This window comes from Oncorhynchus kisutch, linkage group LG20 (genome assembly GCF_002021735.2).
Source record: "Oncorhynchus kisutch isolate 150728-3 linkage group LG20, Okis_V2, whole genome shotgun sequence".
Taxonomy (NCBI): domain Eukaryota; kingdom Metazoa; phylum Chordata; class Actinopteri; order Salmoniformes; family Salmonidae; genus Oncorhynchus; species Oncorhynchus kisutch.
Window position 1 is genome coordinate 25,064,916 of NC_034193.2, and position 22,921 is coordinate 25,087,836.

General features: G+C 41.6%; 1 protein-coding gene and 1 long non-coding RNA gene across 2 annotated transcripts in view; both read left to right on the forward strand.

Annotated features, from left to right (window-relative positions):
* gpam (glycerol-3-phosphate acyltransferase, mitochondrial) overlaps positions 1-7,871 on the forward strand; it is a 43,898-nt gene extending 36,027 nt beyond the window's left edge. The window contains exons 18-21 of the mRNA XM_020453786.2: positions 151-288; positions 3,046-3,235; positions 3,573-3,631; positions 3,861-7,871. Coding sequence (XP_020309375.1) covers positions 151-288; positions 3,046-3,235; positions 3,573-3,631; positions 3,861-3,977 — 504 coding nt within the window. The 3' untranslated portion in view covers positions 3,978-7,871. The remainder of the gene's footprint in view (positions 1-150; positions 289-3,045; positions 3,236-3,572; positions 3,632-3,860) is intronic.
* A 3,392-nt stretch (positions 7,872-11,263) lies between these two features.
* Positions 11,264-19,099, forward strand: LOC116355438 (uncharacterized). Its single transcript, XR_004204431.1, has 4 exons — positions 11,264-13,953; positions 14,181-14,745; positions 14,872-14,997; positions 18,119-19,099. It is a non-coding gene; the product is annotated as an uncharacterized LOC116355438 (long non-coding RNA).
* The last annotated feature ends 3,822 nt before the right edge of the window (positions 19,100-22,921 follow it).

The window sequence follows — 22,921 nt, forward strand, 5'->3', positions numbered from 1 at the left end:
TCCGGCTGCAAAAATGCCAAAAACAAGTTCTTTAGGCTCAAATTAAATCTTGATTTGAAAATGCTTATTTAACTGAATTTTCGAGCAAATGTTCTGAACCGTGTGTGCAAGCACGTTTGTGTTATTGTGTGTGTCCGTATATTCATCTAGGAGGACCAGGAGGAGCTGACCCCCAGCCCCACCGAGGAGCCATGGCCTAAGAAGTTCCCTGAGCCCCTGTCGTGGAGGAGTGATGAGGAGGACGAGGACAGCGACTTTGCAGAGGAGCAGAGGGACCGCTACCTCAAAGTAAGCCAGCCACACTGACCTTTGGAAAACAATCACCACAGACAGTTAGCTTGGATGTCCAAAATGACACTTTTTTTTCCTATGTAGTTCAATCAAAGGTAGTACAATAGGTAACTGACAAAATAAAGGATATACCAATATAAGTTTCTTATTAGGGTGTTGGACCACCATAAACTGCCAGAACATCTTCAGTGCACCTTGGCATAAATTCTACAAGTATCTGGAACTCTATTGGATGGATGCAACTCCTCCATTCTTCCAAGATAAAGTCCATAATTTGGTGTATTCTTGATGGTGGTGGAAAACGTAGTCTCATGCACCGTTCCAGGATCTCACGTCTTCAATTGGGTCGAGATCTGGTGACTGAGACACACAATAAAAATAATCTGTCCTTGTTTGCAACACTCCCTACGGAGTTCCAAATTGCTTATTGGAGCAACATTGGAACAAGAACTGTTTGCCGGGAGCTTCATGAAATGGGTTTCCATGGCTGAGCACCCGCACACAAGCATAAGATCACCATGCGCAATGCCAAGTGTCGGCTGGAGTTGTGTAAAGCTCGCCGTCATTGGCCTCTGGAGCAGTAGAAAAGCGTTCGCTAATATTTGTTTGGCAAATACCAGGAGAACACTACCTGCCCCAATGCATAGTACCAACTGTAAAGTTAGGTGGAGGAGGAATAATGGTCTGGGGCTGTTTTTTCATGGTTCGGGCCCCTTAGTTCCAGTGAATGAAATCTTAACTTTCCAGCATACAATGACATTCTAGACAATTCTGTGCTTCAACAGTTTGGAGAAGGCCCTTTCCTGTTTCAGCATGACAATGCCCCGGTGCACAAAGCAAGGTCCATACAGAAATTATTTGTCGATCGGTGTGGAAGAACTTGACTGGCCTGCACAGAGCCCTGACCTCAACTCCATCGAACACCTCTGGGATGAATTGGAAGGCTGGCTGCGAGCCAGGCCTAATCGCCCAACCTCACTAATGCTCTTGTGACTGAATGGATGCAAGTCTCTGCAGCAATGTTCCAACATCTAGTAGAAAGTCGGACCAACTTCATATTAATGATTTTGGAATAAGACGTTTGATGAGCAGGTGTCCACATACTTATGTCAATGTGGTGTATGTGTTGCATTTTATATTTTTGATATAGCATATTTTATTTTTACTGAGTTACAGTTCATATGAGGAAATTCTTCTATGAAAGAAATTCTTTACATTTTAGTCATTTAGCAGACGCTCTTATCCAGAGCGACATACAATAGTGAGTACATACACAATACTTTTTTGGTATTGGTCCCCCGTGGGAATCGAACCACCAACCCTGCCGCTGCAAGCGCCATGCTCTACCAACTGAGCTACACAGGATCACTAGGCTTTTATATGGATTTCACATGACTGGAAATGGATATGCATCTTTTGGTCACGGATACCTTAAAGAAAAAAGTCCCTCATGATCTCGTCACGGTATTGTTGCGTGTTCAAATTGATATCGATAAAATGCAATTGTGTTCATTGTCCGTAGTTTATACCTGCCCATACCATAATCCCACTGCCACCATTGGTGCACTCTGTTCACAACACTGACATAGGCAAACCGCTCGTCCACACGACACCATACACGTGGACAATTGTACATTAATCTGCTGCTGGCAAAGTATCTGCCCAGTAGCTGCCGCAGTGCTAATATTTGATTTATTATTATTATTATTATTATTATTATATTTTTATGTATTTTTACATGCAAAAATGTATGATGACTTTTCAGCCAGCTGAATAAAAGTGATAAACAAATCTCAAGTTCAGTTCAATCAAAGCTACCGGAGAGAAGATGTGCATTTTATCTGTGGCCAATGACCTTGAGGCTTCTTGGGTGGGGCAGTACTTATGTAACCCTATGGCAGCACCCAAGAGGGCTAAAGCGGCCAGGACCTTCCAGTATGTGCTGCAGTAGCACACTGTCCTTCACTCACCCGCCTGAAGCCCTTGAGCATGCTCCAATTCCGTGCATTCTATCTCGCACAACTGGAGAAAATTGAGGGCTAGCCCCTCCGTAACAGCACCAAAAGAGACTGAAATAGCTGAATACTGGAGTTGCCTTACTCAAAGAAAATGTAGCAAAACATCAATACAGCTGGGAAGCGGCCACTTGCCCTGAATGACGCGTCGGCGCTGAGCTGTCGGCTCTCACTCACTCTATCTAGCTAATGTGTTTTTAGTTCCTACTTCTTCAGGTGGTAAATAGCCTAGGCCAATGTGCACAAAAAAAGATGCAGGCAAATTCATCTCTAAAGAGCCAAAAAGAAATCGGATCCTCCTGGATCCTATTTTGACATGTTACACATCAGTCATGCTTTCCCTGATCATGTTAGCTCAAATATCCAACTTCTTTCTTGTCTTACTACTAAATGGCACTGGAAAAAGTTAGTCTAGAGCCCTGACGATAATAGGAAGTAACTGCTGTATCGTTATTGAGCAAAATGTGTAAATTTATTGTGATATTACTTTTTATCCATATCGAATAGGATGCAGCCCTTTTCTTATTCTGCAATTATACCTTGACTTAAACACCCTTACATTATATTACAAACTCATACTACATACACCCTTACACACGCTGATATTGCCTACACCTTTATGTACCAGGTCCAGTGTTTGTGCTGCTGTTTTGTCCACAACAATCCTGAGCTGTGTCAAACTTTAAAAAAAGACATCTCTGACCAGTTGCTATGTGTGGTTGTTTGTGTGTGTCCACAGGTGAGCCTGTCCCCCGAGCACCAGGAGTTCTTTGTCTTCCTGCAGCGTCTCCTCAGCCCCGTACTGGAGGCCTACAGCGGGGCAGCCATCTTTGTCCACAGCCTGAGCCAGCCCATGGCCGAGCCCGAGTACACGCAGCAGCTCTTCCGATACCTGCTCACACGCACTGAGAAGGGAGTGGCCGCCTATGGTACGAACCGTTGTTAGACATTTTTATTTTCTGTACTGCGGCTTTTACTAGATAAAGACTTCGAGGAGCTCTGAAAATCGTAAACTGTAATGCTGCCTAATATCACCTTTTTTATTCTAATGTTCTGACCTGGGGCCATAAGTATGAAGCTTCTCAGAGTAGGAGTGCTGATCTAGAGTCAGCGCCCAACATCCATGTACTCTAATTCATTGTCATCTAAAAGTCTAAACTCATCCCAAAATTGGCACTACTGAGACCACTACATACAGCCCCCGAGGTTGATCATCTTAGTCAGGACAAACAACGCGAAATAAGATTCTCTCTTCTGTTCTCTTAGGTGAAAGTGCGACACACTACCTCGTGAAGAACACCGTGAGAACATTTAAGGAACTTGGGGTGAGAGAACGCTAAATTCTAGCATGTAGCATCCATCCTCTCTCTGTTTTGATAGTTCTGAAGACTGTCTTCTGTTAGTCAACTTCTGAAAAGATCTATGCACAAACCTCAGTGGTGGCTCACTGCAGAACAAACTGCTGAAATTCTAATCTAAATTCCAAAAAGCTTTTCAAATGTATTTTTTTTGTAAAAGTCCATCTCTGGTGTTCTCTAATTTAAATGGCTGCAGGTCCTGAAGGAGAGGCGGGAGAACCGTGTGTCATTGGTGGAGCTGAGCAGCACCTTCCTACCTCAGGCGAATCGGAACAAGCTCCTGCATTACATCCTGGGCTTCACCCTCCTGTGACCTACAACCTTCCCACCGAGCTCCACCCACCCTGTCTCCCCTCCACAAGGGCTTTTACTGGCTAGTTCTAACCAATCAGAGGTGCTACTCTATGGAAAGCTTTACCAGGAAGTGCCTTTCGTGAAACCACTATTAGCCAGAAGAGACTTGAAATCAGTCTTCCTCCTCCAGTTGAGACCCTTCCACCTGTAGAACTGTGCAGCTAGATTGAAAGGAAAAAAAAAAAAAAAAACTGTCCCTCATCTGACTCTATAATCGTTCATCAGTGAAAGTCAGTTTTTAATTGGATTGGTCTTTTAACTATAGGAATACGGATTCATTAACTGTAGGAATACTTACTCATCTTCGTTGGACTAATCATATTGTTTTTCTCTCAGTCCTGTAAATGGATGTCATCTTTACAAACACAAAAAACAATTCCTTTGGTGTAAAAAAATAAATAAAAAAGAGGTTATGGGCATTTTTTAGCACCAGAATGCATGTAGACAATTTGCTCATTGCTAGGCCCCTATCCATACGTTAGAAACTGAAACCACATATTAGAAACGGACATAATGAAGACTAAAAATAATAATAATAAAAAAAGCATGCAAGTCGAACTCACTATGTACAAGTGTTACTCATCTCAAGTTTAGTCCATGGGCAGATCTACAGTGAGCAGGCAGCCCATGGTTCTGTAGACCTCTAAAGACATTAACCTCATGTGTTGTTATTTTTCTATGTTTTATGAATGAAAGGGCATTCTGGTGCAACCCACCACATGAAACTTGCCCTTTGTGCTCCCTTGAACATGGGCCACTCGCTTTGATGTCTGACAATCGGCAGACTCGTCGCGCTACCTTTTTTTCTGACTGAATTGGCAACTGTGGCTCAGATTCCAAGGCACTTGCCGCTGTTAAAACATGAATTCCTGGTGTTAAAACCTAGTTGTATGATTTCCATAGCCATTTGGAACAGCAATGTAGCCTGATGTAAAACCCTAACAAAATGTTTTACATCTGCCGAAATGGAATTATAATTTCTCAATGTGTAACTAAAGCAGAGAGCTGAGATGAACAAATATTAATTGCTGCACAATATTTAAAATAAAAAAAATATTTAAAAAATACTCTTCCCGAGAGTCATGAAGCATTACGATACCTTGCAAAATCCAGCACTTCCTCTTCATGCACGAGAGTATGTAGTATAGTTTAGGTATTAAAACTGTAGTCCCGCAGAGGTTACAGTACAGCCAAGTAGGACATTGCAGTGCTGGCACCCTTTTTACAAAATGATTCAAATGTAATAACTGATTATAGTGTTGCTAAAACAACACGCGTTTGTATATTACTAAATGTACTTGGAAGCCTTAAATACCATACAAGGCTCTTGCAATGCATACTTTGACTTTGTTGTGAATCATTTTTGGTAAGCAGGGGGGTGGGGGGGGATCCGATTTGTGCGTTTACCCAACATCTACATGAATGTTAAGCATCCGAGAACATAAACTTCCTCAAACCTGGCATACGAGTTACATAAGGCATAAGATCAGCATAGCAAGCCTTTTATTTTCCATGAACTTATCTATGGTCTCCCGCTTTATCTTCCTTGTAGTGGGTGGGATGGGAAACTACTCTGTCAATTTTACGTGTTCTTACTCGTAAAGAACGTACTGTAGATTAACTTTACTTAGGGCAACTTGGTTACTCACATGGTTGCCTCCACGCACAACTTCCAGACACGGTTCTGTCGTTAGCATAGTCACAGGAGGACCTTTTTGGTTATGAACAGTAAATACCTGACGAATGTGTAATTCGGTTCATCAAACAAGCTAACTGGTCCTCCTGAAGATAGCAAGTTAGATGGGAGGTATTGACTTAGGTGTGTGTGCCCTATAGCTAGCTTTGCACGCTGGAATAGGTTATTTTTAGTCACTTCAAGGGAAAGATCTGTCTCCTTTTTTTTGTTGCTTTTTAGCCTCACGTAAAGCCGCAAAGCTTTAGCTAGTTAGGATAGAGGGACTATTGATGTACCGACTCCATTTCTCCTGGTTGTCTTTGGTAGGGAGCGTGACCCTAATAATCCATCAGCTGCACGGCTTGTCCTTTTACAAGTATGTGTTGACCCTTCTCGTTGTGGACTAGCCTCTCTGGCTGAGTAATAGGGCCCTGTTCTTAAGACTTTTAGAAATGCATCCCTCCTGTCTTTAACATCTCTGATCTGTGAAAGCAAGGTTTCTACTGTACTGTTACTCTGTCTGATCCATCCTTGCCAAGGAAGGAAAGAAGGAATGATTCATGTTCTAGATGTATATGAACAGGGCCCAACTCCCTGTCTGGTAATATTGGGTCTCTGAGGTGTTGGGGTCGTTCATGCCGATGTGCAGCACAAGCTAGTTTGAAAATGAAGGTTTGAGGTAATGGGAGCAGAGGGAAAGCCAATGAAAGTGCAAGGGATGGCTGTGACGACACAAACGTTGAAAAAGATGAACTAGTGGGATGACAAAACAGAACGTCTCAAGACCAGTCTCGTTTACACTTGCTACCAATTTTTGATTTGAAGAAATATACTAATTTGGTGTTGTAGGGTGTTAAGGTGGAGAAATATGGGTTTGTGTATAATCCCTATTGTGGTATTATTTATTAATTTGGCAATCATGGTCTGCAAAGGCACGTTGATATGTAACGCATCAAAATGAGTTTCAATGCATTAAGCTTAGCTTGAGTCAGTCAAATTGTAGCAGATTCCATTTCCCTGTATTTATAGTGTAAAACTGTTTAGATTAAACACTGGAACTCTGCGTTGGTGTCGGTTGTTTAAAAATGTTGCCGCTGAATCTGAATGCAACTCTGCATTATGATATGGACTGTCATTTTCCATTTGAATTGCACGTCTTTAGTATTCATTAGGACAGAGTTGACACCATTGAATAGCAGAGGCTCGCAAGGGGAGTTGAATGAGCACCGAGTATCAAATCCTCATTTTGAAACTTGGTGTTGCCAGGGCCTGGATGTTTCTTTTGGGAACTACACATGGGGAAATACACTTTTGTAGCAACTTGTTTGCTAGGTGCCACACGGTACCTATTGAATGGGGACACCGGTATGCAGTGCACACTATAAGAACACAATCACAGCTAACGATCTACTCTCTTGGTACAGACTGTCGCTCCGAGAGCCCAGTATTTAAAGCAATAATAAACCCAGATTCTGTAAGTTACTCAAACTCACCCCTGTGGCATGCCCAAGTCGAGACGAGGCTTTGTGCTTGTATCCGCTGGTCGCCATCAATTTCATAGGTACCTAAATGTGAACTCTATACTTAACCTGAGAAATGTAGACTAGTGTGTGTGAATACTTTATTTGAAGAGAATGATAGTAGTTTGAGTAGGAAACCAAGTTGGGTTTGTTACTTCTGTATCTTACCCCCCCCCCAAAAAAAATAGTTGATGTGTTAATTGTAAGACTCTCGATTGATCAGCGCACAAACATGTTTAGTTTTGGCACATCTGGATGGTGGTAGAATCATGTCACGAATGTGGGCAACATGTTGATGCCAAAAGTATGCATACAAGCGACGTTAACCTGTTGTAGACAATAAACCTTAACTGTATTCTTTGAGCATGATGCCTTTTAATACACTGTAGAGTTTGTTTTGTTTTTTGGTGTATGTTGTGCATGTTAGCTGAGGCCCATGTAGCATGGCCACTAAAAGAACTCACCGTAAGAGTAGTAACTCGTTTAAAAAAAGAAAGTCATTATTTTCTTACACGAACACAAGTTTACCATAGTCACCAGCTACTAAAAAACAAATGTCACACTTTGTTCCTGCTTCCATAGAACAAAAACAATATTCAAGCACAGTTGTCAGCACATTTTTTTGTTTTGTTTTTAAATAAATTAATGATTAACAATGCAGCTTTGTCTTGTCATTTTTTAAAGGAATGATGATCAATCACAAAAATTCTGGTGATACATTCATGCCTCTGCGTTTTGAAAAGAGAAATTGCCTTTTGTCCATGACATTTGTAATCAGTTTACATTTACTGTGTGGGAAAAGTCCCTTTAATGAGATCCTTTTATGTGAGATGAAGACAATACTCAGACGTGCCAAACCTGTATTTTTATATGAGGGGAAGTCACTTAAATGACAATGTAACATTTGGATTTCTACAGAACTATATGATATTAACAGATGAGTAATAAACCAATTTTTCCATAAACATCCTGATCAGAACCTCTCACTTCTGGATTTGTTCTATCACTCCTGGACTGTAATGCAGTACTCTTTGGACTCCGACTGCACTAGAAAGAATACAATAGTTTCAAAACTCAGCAAGGTTCCTCCTGACACGATCTCTAGAGGTTAGACCATGGAAACCATACACTTAGACAACTTCAACTTTTGTATCTGTCCTATTAGGGTGTCAGAGCACAGGCCGCACCATTCAAGCCATCTCCATAGACCGGTTGGTTGTTTGGCAACAAAACCGACACAGGGTTGGCTTACATCAGGGATGGGCAACGCCCAGTCCTCGGGGGGCCTCACCTTGAGAGAAAAACATTTTAAGTTATTCTACACATTTTGCCATGGGGTATAGAGAAATGGGTGCTTTTTTTATGCTATCTGAATGAGTGAATCATTGGGGTCCCCACAGTTGGTATTTCGACCATGATACTAGTTTAGATTTACCAATCTAAAAAATATATTTTTAAAGGGCTTGCAGACATTGGGTAATTGAGTGACTGACATAAAGTTTTTAAACTGCTGATGTGCAACCACATTTCGAAATTGCACCTTTGTACTCTACTTTTCGAACTCTCAACAGTAAATTATGACTAGACTCTGTTCCAAAATAGGAAATTAATCCGTGGACCTTCAGTATGGGAATCTTGAACCAAATATTGTATCATTTGTGGTCACTAGATGGTGATATAGTTTAACCTAAATTTTCCAGTCTGATTGAAACCAGCTGTGAATTACTGGGGCGGGAGGTATTACTGAGTCTCTGGGATAACTATCCATTGTCCTTTCATGAGAAGGTCTCCATTACAGTGGAAGTCACGTTGGTGCACCCAATAGGGCTTAAGCAGCTGAGGTAGTTCCTCCTAACTGGGCCATCCCTTTTTGCACTGCTGCACTATCTGTCTGCAGATGGGGTCTCGTTGTTGCTCCTCTGCAATCTGCTGCAGTTTGGACTGAGATGCAGGTAGGCTGTCCCTTATTGCATTAATGGACACCTGTACCTCTAGACATTGCTCCTCCTCTGATAATGGATGTTTAATTGGGGCCCTGGAGAGTGCATCTGCTGTGATCAGTGCCTTCCCTGGCACAAACACCATCTTGTAGGTGAACCTCAGTAATCTGAGGGGGAAACGCAGAACTCTGGGAGGCAAGTCGTCCAGTGCTTTTGTCCCTAACAGAGCCAACAGTGGTTTGTGGTCTGCTGTAAACTGCAGGCCAATAAGGTATTGGCTGAGCCTTTCACATGCCCATGTGATAGCCAACACCTCCTTCTCCACTTGAGCATACCTTTGCTCTGTGTCGGATACGTTTCGGGAGATGTATGCTATTGGACGCCACTCCATGTTGTCCTGCATCTGTGCGAGGACCGCCCCTAGCCCAATGGTTGATGCATCTGTTGATACCTTTGACTTAGCTTGGGGACGGTACTGGGCCAGCACTCTCTGTGAGTCCAGGTCTCCTTTGATTTTGTCAAACGCCACCTGCCAACCCCATGACCAGTCATTCTCTTTGGCTAGTAAGTATCTCAGGGGTTTGGTTGTATCTGAAAACTGTGGGAGGAACTTACCCACATATGTGGCCATGCCTAAGAAGGTCCTGACTTCAGCCACATTCTGGGGACTGGGGATATCTGTGATGGAGCTGATCTTCTCCGGGTCTGGCTCTATTCCAGCTGCACTGATTTTGCGTCCCAAGAACAATACCTCTGACTGTGCAAAAGTGATTTTTTTTTATTGAGTGTCAGGCCAGTCTCCCGGCGTCGGGTCAGAACTGCTGTGAGCCTTACATCGTGTTCTGCTCTGTCCCTTCCGCACACGAGCACATCGTCCGCGTGGACTATGACGCCACTCAGCCCATCCAACAGCTGGGACATGCGTCTTTGGAAATGCTCAGGACCGGAAGCGATTCCAAATGGCAAAACATTAAAACGGTAACGGCCAAACGGTGTTATAAACGTTGTGAGCGCCCTACTCTCTGATGACAGCGGTATCTGCCAGAAACCTGAGCGGGCATCCAGCTTTGTGAAGACTTGTGAGCCATCCAACTGAGCCAGGGACTGCTCCACTGTAAGATTTGTCTCTCTCTGCAGAGTGCCTCATTCAAGTTAGTCATGTCCACACAGATCCTTAAGTCCCCATTGGCTTTTGGGACCACTAGCTTTGTCCTGCACTCATTTGAGGTCATTTCCCCACTGCCACGTAGGGCAGCACAATATGGGCAAACAATCTAGGCCTAATCTTATTGTTGAGATTTGATGTGATTTAGAGCAAAACACTTGGGTGAACTGCTGGAAATAGAATGATTTTTATTATAATTCTATAGTATATAATAGGGGGCACTTTGATTCGTGTTTGGCATGACAATAAATTAAAATGCCAGGGAGGAGTTATTGTGACAGTTCGAATCAAAGTGTTGATGTGTTTCCTAGGGGACCCTGTAATCTTATGCTACATTCAATGTTTTCTTTTCGCTACTTCATGTAGCTAACATTCATGCTTCACATATTCCTCTGATTTAGAAGATACTGTAGCACAAAAAGCATGCAGATGTAGGTTTACACCATCACTGTTATTATCAGGTTGTATAGCTAGTTACGTTTGCTCAGACTCAGCACATTTATTAGCTAGATAACGATTAGCAGCTAACAATATTTAGGCCCAATTTACAACAAAAAAAGACTAACTGTTTGAAGATGTAAAACAAACTAATAATGAAATTATTGAATGCTATTGGATTTATATTAATTAAGAAGCAAAGTGAAAATAGCATCGTTGTCATCAACATTGTTGCATGTGATGCATTGACCATACACACACTCAACGCAAGTGTCTGCATTATTGACGGGGGCGGGGCTAGGTCTGTGTGGAAAGCAGTGCGGAGAGAGATGACTCAAGTAGCGAAGTAACAATAAAAAGAGACATTCCACACGGCGTATCACATTTAACAAACCAAACATTCAAATACCATTATAGATGGTAAGTTAAAAACCCAAACCAGTTTGTGCATCAATACTGGTATATCGTAAAATACTGTATACCGCCCAGCCCTACGACACCGGTAGCAGAATAGCTAGGACACTGGTAGAGTGTCATTGTAAAAATAAAATAAAAATGTGTTCTTAACTGACTGGCCTAGTTAAATAAAGCTTACATTTTTTTAAATGAAATAAATATGGGATGAATGACACTGGCAGCTAGACAGTGTCCTTTGCCCACGCTGAACACTGCTTTCCTGCAGTTCTACGTCTGTGTCCCAAGGATCCCGGATAGCAAGGACATCACATATTACATCGCTTCCTCACAGCTTCAAAAGCCTGGTAAATCTGTTACATCTGCTATCCAACGCACCAACAGATTACACTTACATTTTGAGCTAAAACATTGCACATTCATTTTACTACAGTAACTACGTTTCCATCCAGTTTTTATGCGAACAAAGTCTTACCGTACACAAACAATCACGACAGCTGTGATGGAAAAAGGACGTTTCAGTAAATGTGTGTGTATAAATGCGACAGAATTTGTTTGTTCAACATGGAGGTATCTTTTTATGCCTGTAAAATTAGTTATGCAAAAATGGATACAATAACCATCGTAAAGTAAACTTGGAGTCACTCGATGATATCGTGTGTGTGGTCCTCCCACTACGACTCGGGAAACCTTTCAGTTTATTAGGCTATTTATGAAGTCATTTATGATGAATTTCACAGGGTGGTGAAAGTGCACAGTGATCTTGATACTCCTTTCCTATACATTTAGAGGGTCTGATTCTGGTGACATGATGATGATCCATGCTTGACTGCCGTTTGATAAATAAACATATTCTCACTCTTATCCTTAATAATCTCATGTAGACTAGCCTACCGAGCTGTAGCTGCGAGCTGTTAGCTCGAACGCACGTGCCAAGACTAGAATAGGCAAGTTCCCAGATTCAGGAATTGCCACATGCAGGAATTGCGGGCCTCAATCAGACACTATTGGACTTCACTGCAGCCAGGTGTGGAAAACTGTCATACTTGAGTAAAAGTAAAGATACCTTAATAGAAAATGACTCAAGTAAAAGTCACCCAGTAAAATTATATTTGAGTAAAAGTCTGAAGGTATTTGGTTTAAAATATACTTAAGTATCAAAAGTATAAGTATAAATAATTTCAAATTCCTTATATTAAGCAAACCAGGTGGCACCAATTTCTTTTATTTACGGGTACACTCCAACATTTCAGACAATTTACAAACGAAGCATGTGTGTTTTTAGTGAGTCCGCCAGATCAGAGGCAGTAGGGATGACCGGGGATGTTGACGAGTGTGTGAATTGGACTGTTTTCCTGTCCTGCTAAGCATAAAAAATGTAACAAGTACTTTTGGGTGTCAAGGAAAATGTATGGAGTAAAAAGTACAACATTTTCTTAAGGAATGTAGTGGAGTAAAAGTAAAAATGGTCAAAAATATAAAGTACAGATACCTAAAAAAAATTAAAACTTCCTTTTAAAGTATTTTTACTTAAGTACTTAACAACCCTGACTGCAGCCTCTATAAACCCATCTTTCTCGTGTGTGTAGTGCACCGACCGAGATTATATACCTGGGGAGATATAATTCCAAATGGGATTTAGAGAACTGTTAAGACTGCTACCCCACTCTGTCCGATCCCTGCGTTTAACATCATCAACAACCTCATTTAAGCATTTAGATCATCTAATGTCCAGATTCGATCAGCACAAAAACTGGAAATGGGTCGGTAGGAATTATTTGATTTATTAAGTACAATTTATTTATTCAGTATGATAGTTATTTGACCAAGATCATTAGCTAGCTGGCTATCTTAAATGTATTATTTATTCACCTAACTAGTTTGTTAGCTACTTAGCACCTCATCTGTGTATCCTTGTCTCCCAGACACATTTCTGTGATATCGCATTGACTGGATGGCATTTCGTACCCTGTACATGTTATGATTTTCATAATGTACACGTATAATAAATGTATGACATAATGTAGGGTATCTGACATATCTAACTCATTTTATTTAGACCCTGAGAGACTACCAACGAGCTGAAATAGATGTGCCTGTACCAGTTGAGGATGAGTTGGTTGTGCCTGTATCGGCGTCAGCAGTTGTGGATGAGTTGGTTGTGCCTGTAACGGCGTCAGCAGTTGTGGATGAGTTGGTTGTGCCTATATCGGCATCAGCAGTTGTGGATGAGTTGGTTGTGCCTGTATCGGCGTCAGCAGTTGTGGATGAGTTGGTTGTGCCTCTATCGGCGTCAGCAGTTGTGGATGAGTTGGTTGTGCCTCTATCGGCGTCAGCAGTTGTGGATGAGTTGGTTGTGCCTGTAACGGCGTGAGCAGTTGTGGATGAGTTGGTTGTGCCTGTAACGGCGTCAGCAGTTGTGGATGAGTTGGTTGTGCCTGTATCGGCGTCAGCAGTTGTGGATGAGTTGGTTGTGCCTGTATCGGCGTCAGCAGTTGTGGATGAGTTGGTTGTGCCTGTATCGGCGTCAGCAGTTGTGGCTGAGTTGGTTGTGCCTGTATCGGCGTCAGCAGTTGTGGATGAGTTGGTTGTGCCTGTAACGGCGTCAGCAGTTGTGGATGAGTTGGTTGTGCCTGTATCGGCGTCAGCAGTTGTGGATGAGTTGGTTGTGCCTCTATCGGCGTCAGCAGTTGAGGATGAGTTGGTTGCAGATTCATCACCACCATCAACAACGCTGAAGAACCGTGGAACACAGTGTAAATGGAACCTACACCGCTCAAAAGGTAGGCTATTTCATAATGTGATTATGGTCAATAAAACAGTATTGTATCTCTGTTTATTAATGCAACACATTGTTTTAAACCCAAGCTGTAGATTCAACATTTTACCATAGCATTTACAAGTGAAGATACCAAATGCAGTGATATTGGCATCCACAAATAATCACGTTTGCGCTTTCACATTCACGGCCAAGTTGTCTCATTGAGTATAATCCTCCTTTCTGTTATAGCTGTCCAGGAATGTTCTATGATGATGTATGCTGGGACACAGGCGGATGCTATCCCGTCTGTGCATTCAACTCCCTCATCAAGATCATTGGCGAGCAGGAGCGCTTCAAATGTCCAAATTCGACCAGTACCAACAAAACTGGGAAGTAGTAATGTTGGTTGCTTTATTTATCCAGTCCAATTACAAACTAAGCCAAACTACCTTATTTATTACATTTGCTAGTTAGGCCTAGGTTGTTATCTCGCAAGCTTAATCACCTGAGCTTGAATTGGCATGGCCTCCTCTGCATTGGGTTGTTTCACAGCTAATATGAAAATTTGGCAACGTTTCTGTAAGCAAGCCGCTATGATATTGCATTGACTGAATGGTATTTCATACCCTGTAAATCAGATGTTATGGTTTTCTATATGTGCCTCAAGATCTGACATATTTTGCCTCCTTTTTTTTTTTTTTGATCCTGAGCAACTGTCAAGAACCAGAAACGGATATGCCCGTACCAGCGCCAACAGTTGAGAATGAGTTTGTTGCAGATGGATCATTGACACTGAAGAACCACAGAACACAGTGTAACCTGAGGCTATTTCACAATGAGCTTTGGTTCTATTTGAAATAATTTGACATGCAGCTCACACCTGAGAACACGAGATAACGTGTAGCAGCTGAAAACCGACTAACCCTGCTTTCTATTGTAGGTATCCAGGAATGTCCTCGAATGGTTTGTGTTGGAACACACAGATTATGTCCTACATCGCCATGCCAAGATCTGTTTTGGAACCCTCGAGGAAATAATAGAGGATGTGCTATGTGATGAGTATACTGTATGTAGCCACACCTGAGGATGTTGTATTTTTTTGCTGTATCGTTATGTAGAGGTTGAGTAGAGCAAAGGTTGATGAAGTTGATTTTGAGCAGTTCTATGTTTGGGGATTCTATATTATGTCATTACATTTTTGACAATTTGTTGACTGGGGTGTCTGGATACCCTTCACACCATATCTCACATTCTTCCTGTCTATGTCTCCTGCCTGTGTATTATTGCTGCTGCCACCCACCACCAGTAGGAAGTGTCACCTGCGTGGTGTGTTTTGTTATACTGCACATAATCAAACTAGTTTTTATTCAACCTTGACATTGAGTGTTTTGCCGTTGTTTTTCATTTGTGAGTTGTCTGCTTATAGTCAAAGACTATCTACAGTACCAGTCAAAAGTTTGGACACACCTACTGTTACGAGAATTATGTTCTCAATGTTCATAACCCAATTCAATTATACTACTCAGTCTGCGACCTAGAATTTGTAAGATACTGGTCGAATGAAACAGACGGAGGCCCAGCTAAAATAGTCTAAAAGGTTTATTCACGGGAACGTTCTGGCGCGCACAGTACAAAGACCTTCATTTTATAGCGACACACATACTTCCACACAAAACATTAGGTATCCGACGCCCACACTATCCTGCTACCCAGCCGACAGAGATTAGGGGAGTCCGTGAAAATTACTTCTTCCCGCCCTCCCCCAAGATAAGGGGAGACCCTGGGAAGTTCTCAGTGCCCCAGCCAAGGTCGGCCCCGAATCTTGCTCAGACAGTCTGTTATCAAGATACTAGACATATTGTCACCAAAACATTCGCTCTAACTAAGAACTACACTCCCAGATATATAATTCTACTGACTACAATCACACACAGCATTAAAAGTATCTAATGATTCTAATCAATTTCATACAATCATATGATTTCAGAGTTATGGTTTCAGAGTGTAATATTCTAATCATTTAGTAAAACATATCCCATTAACACCTACTCATTCAAGGGTTTTTGTTAATTTTTTTTCTATTTTCTACATTGTAGAATAATATTGAACACATCAAAACTATGAAATGACACATGGAATCATGTAGTAACCAAAAATAAAGTGTTAAACAAAACAAAATATATTTTAGATTCTTCAAAGTAGCCACCCTTTGCCTTGGACAGCTTTGCACACAATTGGCTTTCTCTCAACCAGCTTCACCTGGAATGCTTTTCCAACTATATTGAAGGAGTTCCCACATATGCTAGGCACTTGTTGGCTGCTTTTCCTTCACTCTGCGGTCCAACTAATCCCAAACCATCTCAATTAGGTTGAGGTCGGGTGATTGTGCAGGCCAGGTCATGTGATGCAGCACTCTATCAGCCTCCTTCTTGGTCAAATAGCCCTTACACAGCCTGGAGGTTTGATGGGTCATTGTCCTGCTGAAAACAAATAATAGTCCCACTAAGCACAAGGGGGCTTAGTACCACTAAGCACATGGGATGGAGTATCGCTGCAGAATGCTGTGGTAGCAATGCTGGTTAAGTGCGCCTTGAATTCTAAATAAATCACAATGTCACCAGCAAAGCACCATCACACCTCCTCCTCGTCCATGCATCACGGTGGGAACCACACATGTGGAGATCATCCGTTCACCTACTATGTCTCACTAAGACACCACGGGTGGAACCAAGAATCTTACATTTGGGCTCATCAGACCAAAGGACAGATTTCCACCGGTTTAATGTCCTTTGCTTGTGTTTTTTGACCCAAGCAAGTCTCTTCTTCTAATTGGTGTCCTTTAGTAGTGGTTTCTTTGCAGCAATTCCACCATGAAGGCCGGATTCACGCAGTCTCCTCTGAACCGTTAATGTTGCGATGTCTGTTACTTGAACTCTGAAGCATTGATTTGGGCTGCAATTTCTCAGGCTGGAAACTCAAATTAACTTATCCTCTGCAGCAGGGGTAACTCTGGGTCTTCCTTTCTTATTGGCGGTCCTCATGAGAGCCAGTTTTATCATAGCGCTTGATGGTTTTTGCGACTGCACTTGAAAAAACATTAAAAGTTCTTAATTTTCCTGATTGACTGACCTTCATGTCTTAAAGTAATGATTGACTGTCATTTCTCTCCTTACTTGAGCTGCTCTTGCAATAATATGGAGTTAGCCTTTTACCAAATAGGGCTAACGTCTGTATAACCACCCATACCTTGTCACTACACAACTGATTGGCTCAAATGCATTAATTCGTGGGATTTCTTTCCTTTGTAACTTTTAACAAGGCACACCTGTTAATTGAAATGCATTTCAGATGACTATCTCATGAAGCTGGTTGAGAGAGTGCAACACTGTCATCAAGGCAAAGGGTGGCTCCTTTGAAGAATCTCAAATATAAAATATATTTTGATTTGATTAACAGTTGTTTTGGGTTTCTACATTATTCCATATGTGTTATTTCATAGTTTTGATTTCTTCACTATTATTCTACAATGTTGAAAATTGTAAAAAATAAAGAAAAACCCTTGAATGAGTAGTTGTGTCCAAACTTTTGACTGGTACTGTATATACTGACAAAATACTGAACTGACAATGGAAATAAATGTTCGCAAAGGCAGAAGGCAGGCGGGATCAGGCGGGACCATTCTAGCCAACGAGAGGGCAGATACGCTTGTGAACGACAGGCACAACTCCGATATAAAATATTTGTTCTCGAAGTTGCTGGAATGCCACGTGCATCCACTAATACTGTATCAATAAATTGGAAACAACCTAAACATTCCAAAACGTATTTTCGGTCCAATAAGCCTCGTGGCTAATTAGCAATGACATTTTATGTTGACCAAATTCGACACTCATTGACCTTCATACAAAACCGCCTGGAAGACTTCAGTCTTAATATTATATAGTATTATATAATATAGTAATATGAAATGTAAAGGAACATTAATATTTACATTGCAACTTGCTTATGAACATGGACTTGGGGTGGTCCATGTTCCTGCCAGTAGCGCATGTACGCTATTGCCAGCACAATATGAGTATTGTGAATTAACTGTTTCACCAAGCACGCAAGTTATTCATTATTCTGTCCTAGATGTGTCACAGTTTTTGTTTCTTCATTGATACTCTCTTTTCCATCCTTCTCTCTAGCCCCCCCCCATCAGCTGCATTGTGAGCAGAAGGGGAGTGCAAATATGAAGCAGGAGGACCCAGAGCCCACACCGTTTAGAGAGGAACAGGTCTCTGAAACCTCAGTGTTCTTATTCACGCCTTCCAGCGTGAAAAGTGAATCTGATAATGATCAGAACCCATCTTAGGCTTCACATCTTTACCAAACCCAAAGTGAAGAAAACCCAGAGAGTGACTGTCTACCCAACAACACAAGTGCAGAGATCAAAACAGAAGTTGATGGAGAGGACTACAGAGTATAGGAACCAACCAGTGACTCTCAGCCCCTCTGCAGCAAACCCAAACTGTTCTACAGTAAAGAGTGAAAACGGGGATTGTGTTGATGGGGAGGCAAGTGGAGGACTTATCTCAAAACTAAAGCCACTCGAATCAACTTGGGCAAAGAAAGAACAAAGCTTCTAAATGTCTACCAATGGCAGGAAAACCAGTGAGCTGAAAGTGCCATTAGGATCTAACACACGGGAGAGACCCTATGTTTGCCAAAAAGGCTTTTGGACAGCATACACTTTACAAGCAAATGGAATTATTCACACAGAGGAGAAATCGTTTCAATGCGAAGACTGTGGGAAATGTTTCAGCAGTAAGGGAAAACTGAAGAAACATGTTTAGATTCACACTGGGGAGGTGAGATACAAATCTGAGAGATAATATACCTGTCCTGTATGCAGAAAAGGCATAAGCACAGCATTCGGGTTTAAAAATACATCAGAGAATTCACACAAGGGAGAAATCATTTCAGTGTCTGTTGTGTGGAAATGTTACCCATCAGCAAATTATCTTTAAAAAAACACCAGCGCACTCAAACATTGAGAGAAGACATTTCGGTGCAATGACTGCGGCAAGCACTACTGCTGCAAAAGCGCCCTGAACATGCATTTAAGGATACACACGGGACAAAAATGTTATTGCGCAGAATGTAGCAAATAAAGTGCATTCAAAAAATATTCAGACCCTTTGACTTTTTCCACATTTTGTTACGTTTCAGCCTTATTCTAAAAATGTATGGGGTTTTTTCTTCATCAATCTACACACAATAACCCATAATGACAAAGCAATAACTGTTTTTTTTCTTCACATTTATAAAAATAAACTATCACTTTTACAGAAGTATTCAGGCCCTTTACTCAGTACATTGTTGAAGCACCTTTGGCAACAATTACAGCCTCGATTATTCTTTGGTATGACATGTCAAGCTTGGCACACCTGTATTTGGGGAGTTTCTCCCATTCTTCTCTGCAGATCCTCACAAGCTCTTTCACGTTGGATGGAGAGTGTCGCTGCACAGATATTTTCAGGTCTCTCAAGAGATGTTTGATCGGGTTCAAGTCCGGGCTCTGGCTGGGTCACTCAAGGACATTCATGTCATGAAGCTACTCCTGCATTGTCTTGGCTGTGTGCTTAGGGTCGTTGTCCTGTTGGAAGGTGAATCTTTCCCCAATCTGAGGTCCTGAATGCTCTGGAGTAGATTTTCATCAAGGATCTCTCTCTACTTTGCTTGGTTCATCTTCCCTCGATCCTGACCAGTCCCTGACACTGAAAAACATCCCCACAGCATGATGCTGCCTCCACCATGCTTCACTGTAGGGATGGTGCCAGGTTTCCTCCCGATGTGATGCATGGCATTCAGGCCAAAGCTTTCAATATTGGTTTCATCAGACCAGGAAATCTATCAGATTGACCATCAGGTTCTTGGTCACCTCCCTGGCCAATGCCCTTTTCTCCAATTGCTCACTTTGGCCAGGTGGCCAGCTCTAGGAAGAGTCTTGGTGGTTCCAAACGTCTTCCATTTAGGAATGATGAAGGCTACTGTGTTCTTGGAGACCTTCAGTGTTGCAGACATTTTTTGGTACCATTCCCCAGGGCTGTACCTCAAAACAATCCTGTCTCTGAGCTCTACGGACATTACCTTCGACCTCATGGCTTGGTTTTTGCTCTGACATGCATTGTCAACTGTGGGACCTTATATAGACAGGTCTGTCACTTTCCAAATAATGTCCAATCAAATTGCATTTACCACAGGTGGACTCCAATCAAGATGTAGAAACATCTCAAGGATGATCAATGGAAACAGGATGCACCTGAGCTTAATTTCGGGTCTCATAGGTCTGAATACTGATGTAAATAAGGTATTTCTGTTTTTATAAATGTGCAAACATTTATAAACTTGTTTTTCACTTTGTCATTATGGAGTTTTATGTGTAGAATATTGAGTATTTATTTTTATTAAATATATTTTAGAATAAGGAGTAACGTAACAAAATGTAGAAAAAGTCAAGGGGTCTGAATACTTTCTGAATGCACTGTACTTTGGTAGGAAGGCAAGGCTCACAGACCCTTTGACAATTCACACAGGGTAGAAATCACACGCGTACAAAATGTGGCCCATGCTTTAATGTAAAGTCAGCACTTAGAAATCATGTGAGGGTGCACACAGGAGAAATCACATAAATGCACTCTGTGTGAAAAATTATTTAAAACAGCACCTGCTCTAAAACAACACCGACAAACCACACTTGTGCCTTTTGTGTGAAAAGCACTTTAGAATGACCAGTGATCTCAAATGCCACCAGCGGCGAACTCATTGAGAGAAACTATTTCCATGCCCTGTGTGGAAAGTGCTCATGACATCGACTAAACTTAGCAGTCATCAGCTAATTCACACTGGAGAAGAACTGTGGCAAATGCTTTAGTCAACAGGAGCACCTGGCAGGGCAAGGACTCATACAGTAAAGAAAAATACTATTTAAAGATCCTGTGCAATAGAAATCTTAATAATATAACAACAAATCATTGCCTCAGTTTTATTGGTCTATAACAACATTAATGGTATTACTTTACAATGTGTCCCTATGACCCATGTATTCAGATGGTAGTTACAGTTGCGGTCAAATATATTGGCAACCTTTGCATGATTCACTATTTCTTCTAAAATAAATTGAAATTTAAAGAACGTTTGGCGTTAACACTTGTATGTGCTTGATTGACAACTTCACAGGACCAAGAAAAATGTATTGGGTTGGCAGAAAGTGATTCTTGTTAACTGTGTAACTTATCTAACCTGTGGTAAGTTGCAGATGGCTACAGGGTAAAAAAAATTGCCTGTACACTTGGTTTGATTTACAACTCTGCACATGCAAATGAAGCAAATATTTCCTTAACTTACCTCATTTGCACTCACTGTATATAGACTTTTTGTTTTCTTTTGTTCTACTGTATTATTGACTGTATGTTTTGTTTATTCCATGTGTAACTCTGTGTTGTTGTATGTGTCGAATTGCTACGCTTTATCTTGGCCAGGTCGCAGTTGCAAATGAGAACTTGTTCTCTACTAGCCTACCTGGTTAAATAAAGGTGAAATAAATTAAATAAAAATATATCACACAGTACTCAATGACATCAGCAATCTCAAATCAATCTTTGTCCTAAATCAGCAGTAAACCAGTAAAGCTTACAATAATACATGGATACCAGCAGACTCATAGCTTTATCAATGTAAAGCTGTCAGTATCTTCACAGATCCTTTATAGGCATGATATAAAACCAGGATAGAGTGGCTGAGTGAATGTGGTCTGGACTCTGTGGAGGAGGTTTATTGTGCCAGTTACGATGTAGAACAGTGGTCGACAACCGGTCGATCGCGAAAAGCCAACGAACGATGAAAGCTTGTGCTCCTTTTTAAAAATCGTGTTGAGCTGTTGCGGGTAGATGCACTTGATTCAAAAGTCCTGTGCACCGGGTAAGCAAAGTGTTCCCATGAGACAATCTTCGCCTATTCAGCAGACTGGCCAATCTGTGACGGAAATCGAGTGCACCTATTGGGCTTGCCAATCGGTTAGCTCAAATCACCGTGGCTACAGAGCTTCCATGTAAGATTTAATAACGTTTAAAACCATGACCACGGAGAGACTGTCAATGAATATAGCAAAGAGCTGCGGTTTTTATGAGTGAGTTCGTGTTTAAGGTTATATTCAGCACTGTCACTATTCAACACTATTACAAAACGCGCTTCTCCGTACTTCCGCTCGGGCTGCAGCTGCAATGAACGAGTAGCCAAGTATCGATAGCACTGCTTTTTATTATTATTAGCAGCTCGTCGTGTCGATTTTAATATTAAGGAATATTTAACTTTCTCTGGTCATTGGAACAACATTAATTTGTGCATGAGGCAGATGCGGTGCGACTCGAGTTTCGCCATCAGGTGGAAGACCGTGTCCCCTCTCTCTGGTCAGTCTCCCCGGAGGAAAGGAAGGAGAGAGCAGGGACCGTGAGAGGCGGTTGGGAAAAATTGTTTTGAACTATCATCCAACTCGGAATTCCAAGTTCGAAAACTCGGGCATCTTTCCAGAGCTCCGACTTTTCGACCTGAAGATCACTGACGTCGTGATTTGACCTCGTTTTCCAGTCAAATAAAAAAACAAATCATTTCAATTCATGCTCCACAGTGCCTCAACAAGTGCTAAACTAACGGATATATTGTTATCAAAGCTCGAGTTTTGAAATATAATATGGTCTGATTAACAATATTGGCAGCCAATCATATTGCCAATATGCTGGGATAATGTATTAGGCCTAGTGCACAAACCTCATTCCTACAAAACTGTTTGTGTGAGGGTAATGTAAGCAGTAGTTCTCAGCTTGCTTTTCGACTGCGAAAGTGATCTTGACTCAGAAAAGGTTGGTGACCACTGATGTAGAAGATGTAACATGCGTTTACCAAAAAAACAAAACACGCAGAGATAGATTTGCTAAGATCATCGTTGAGGC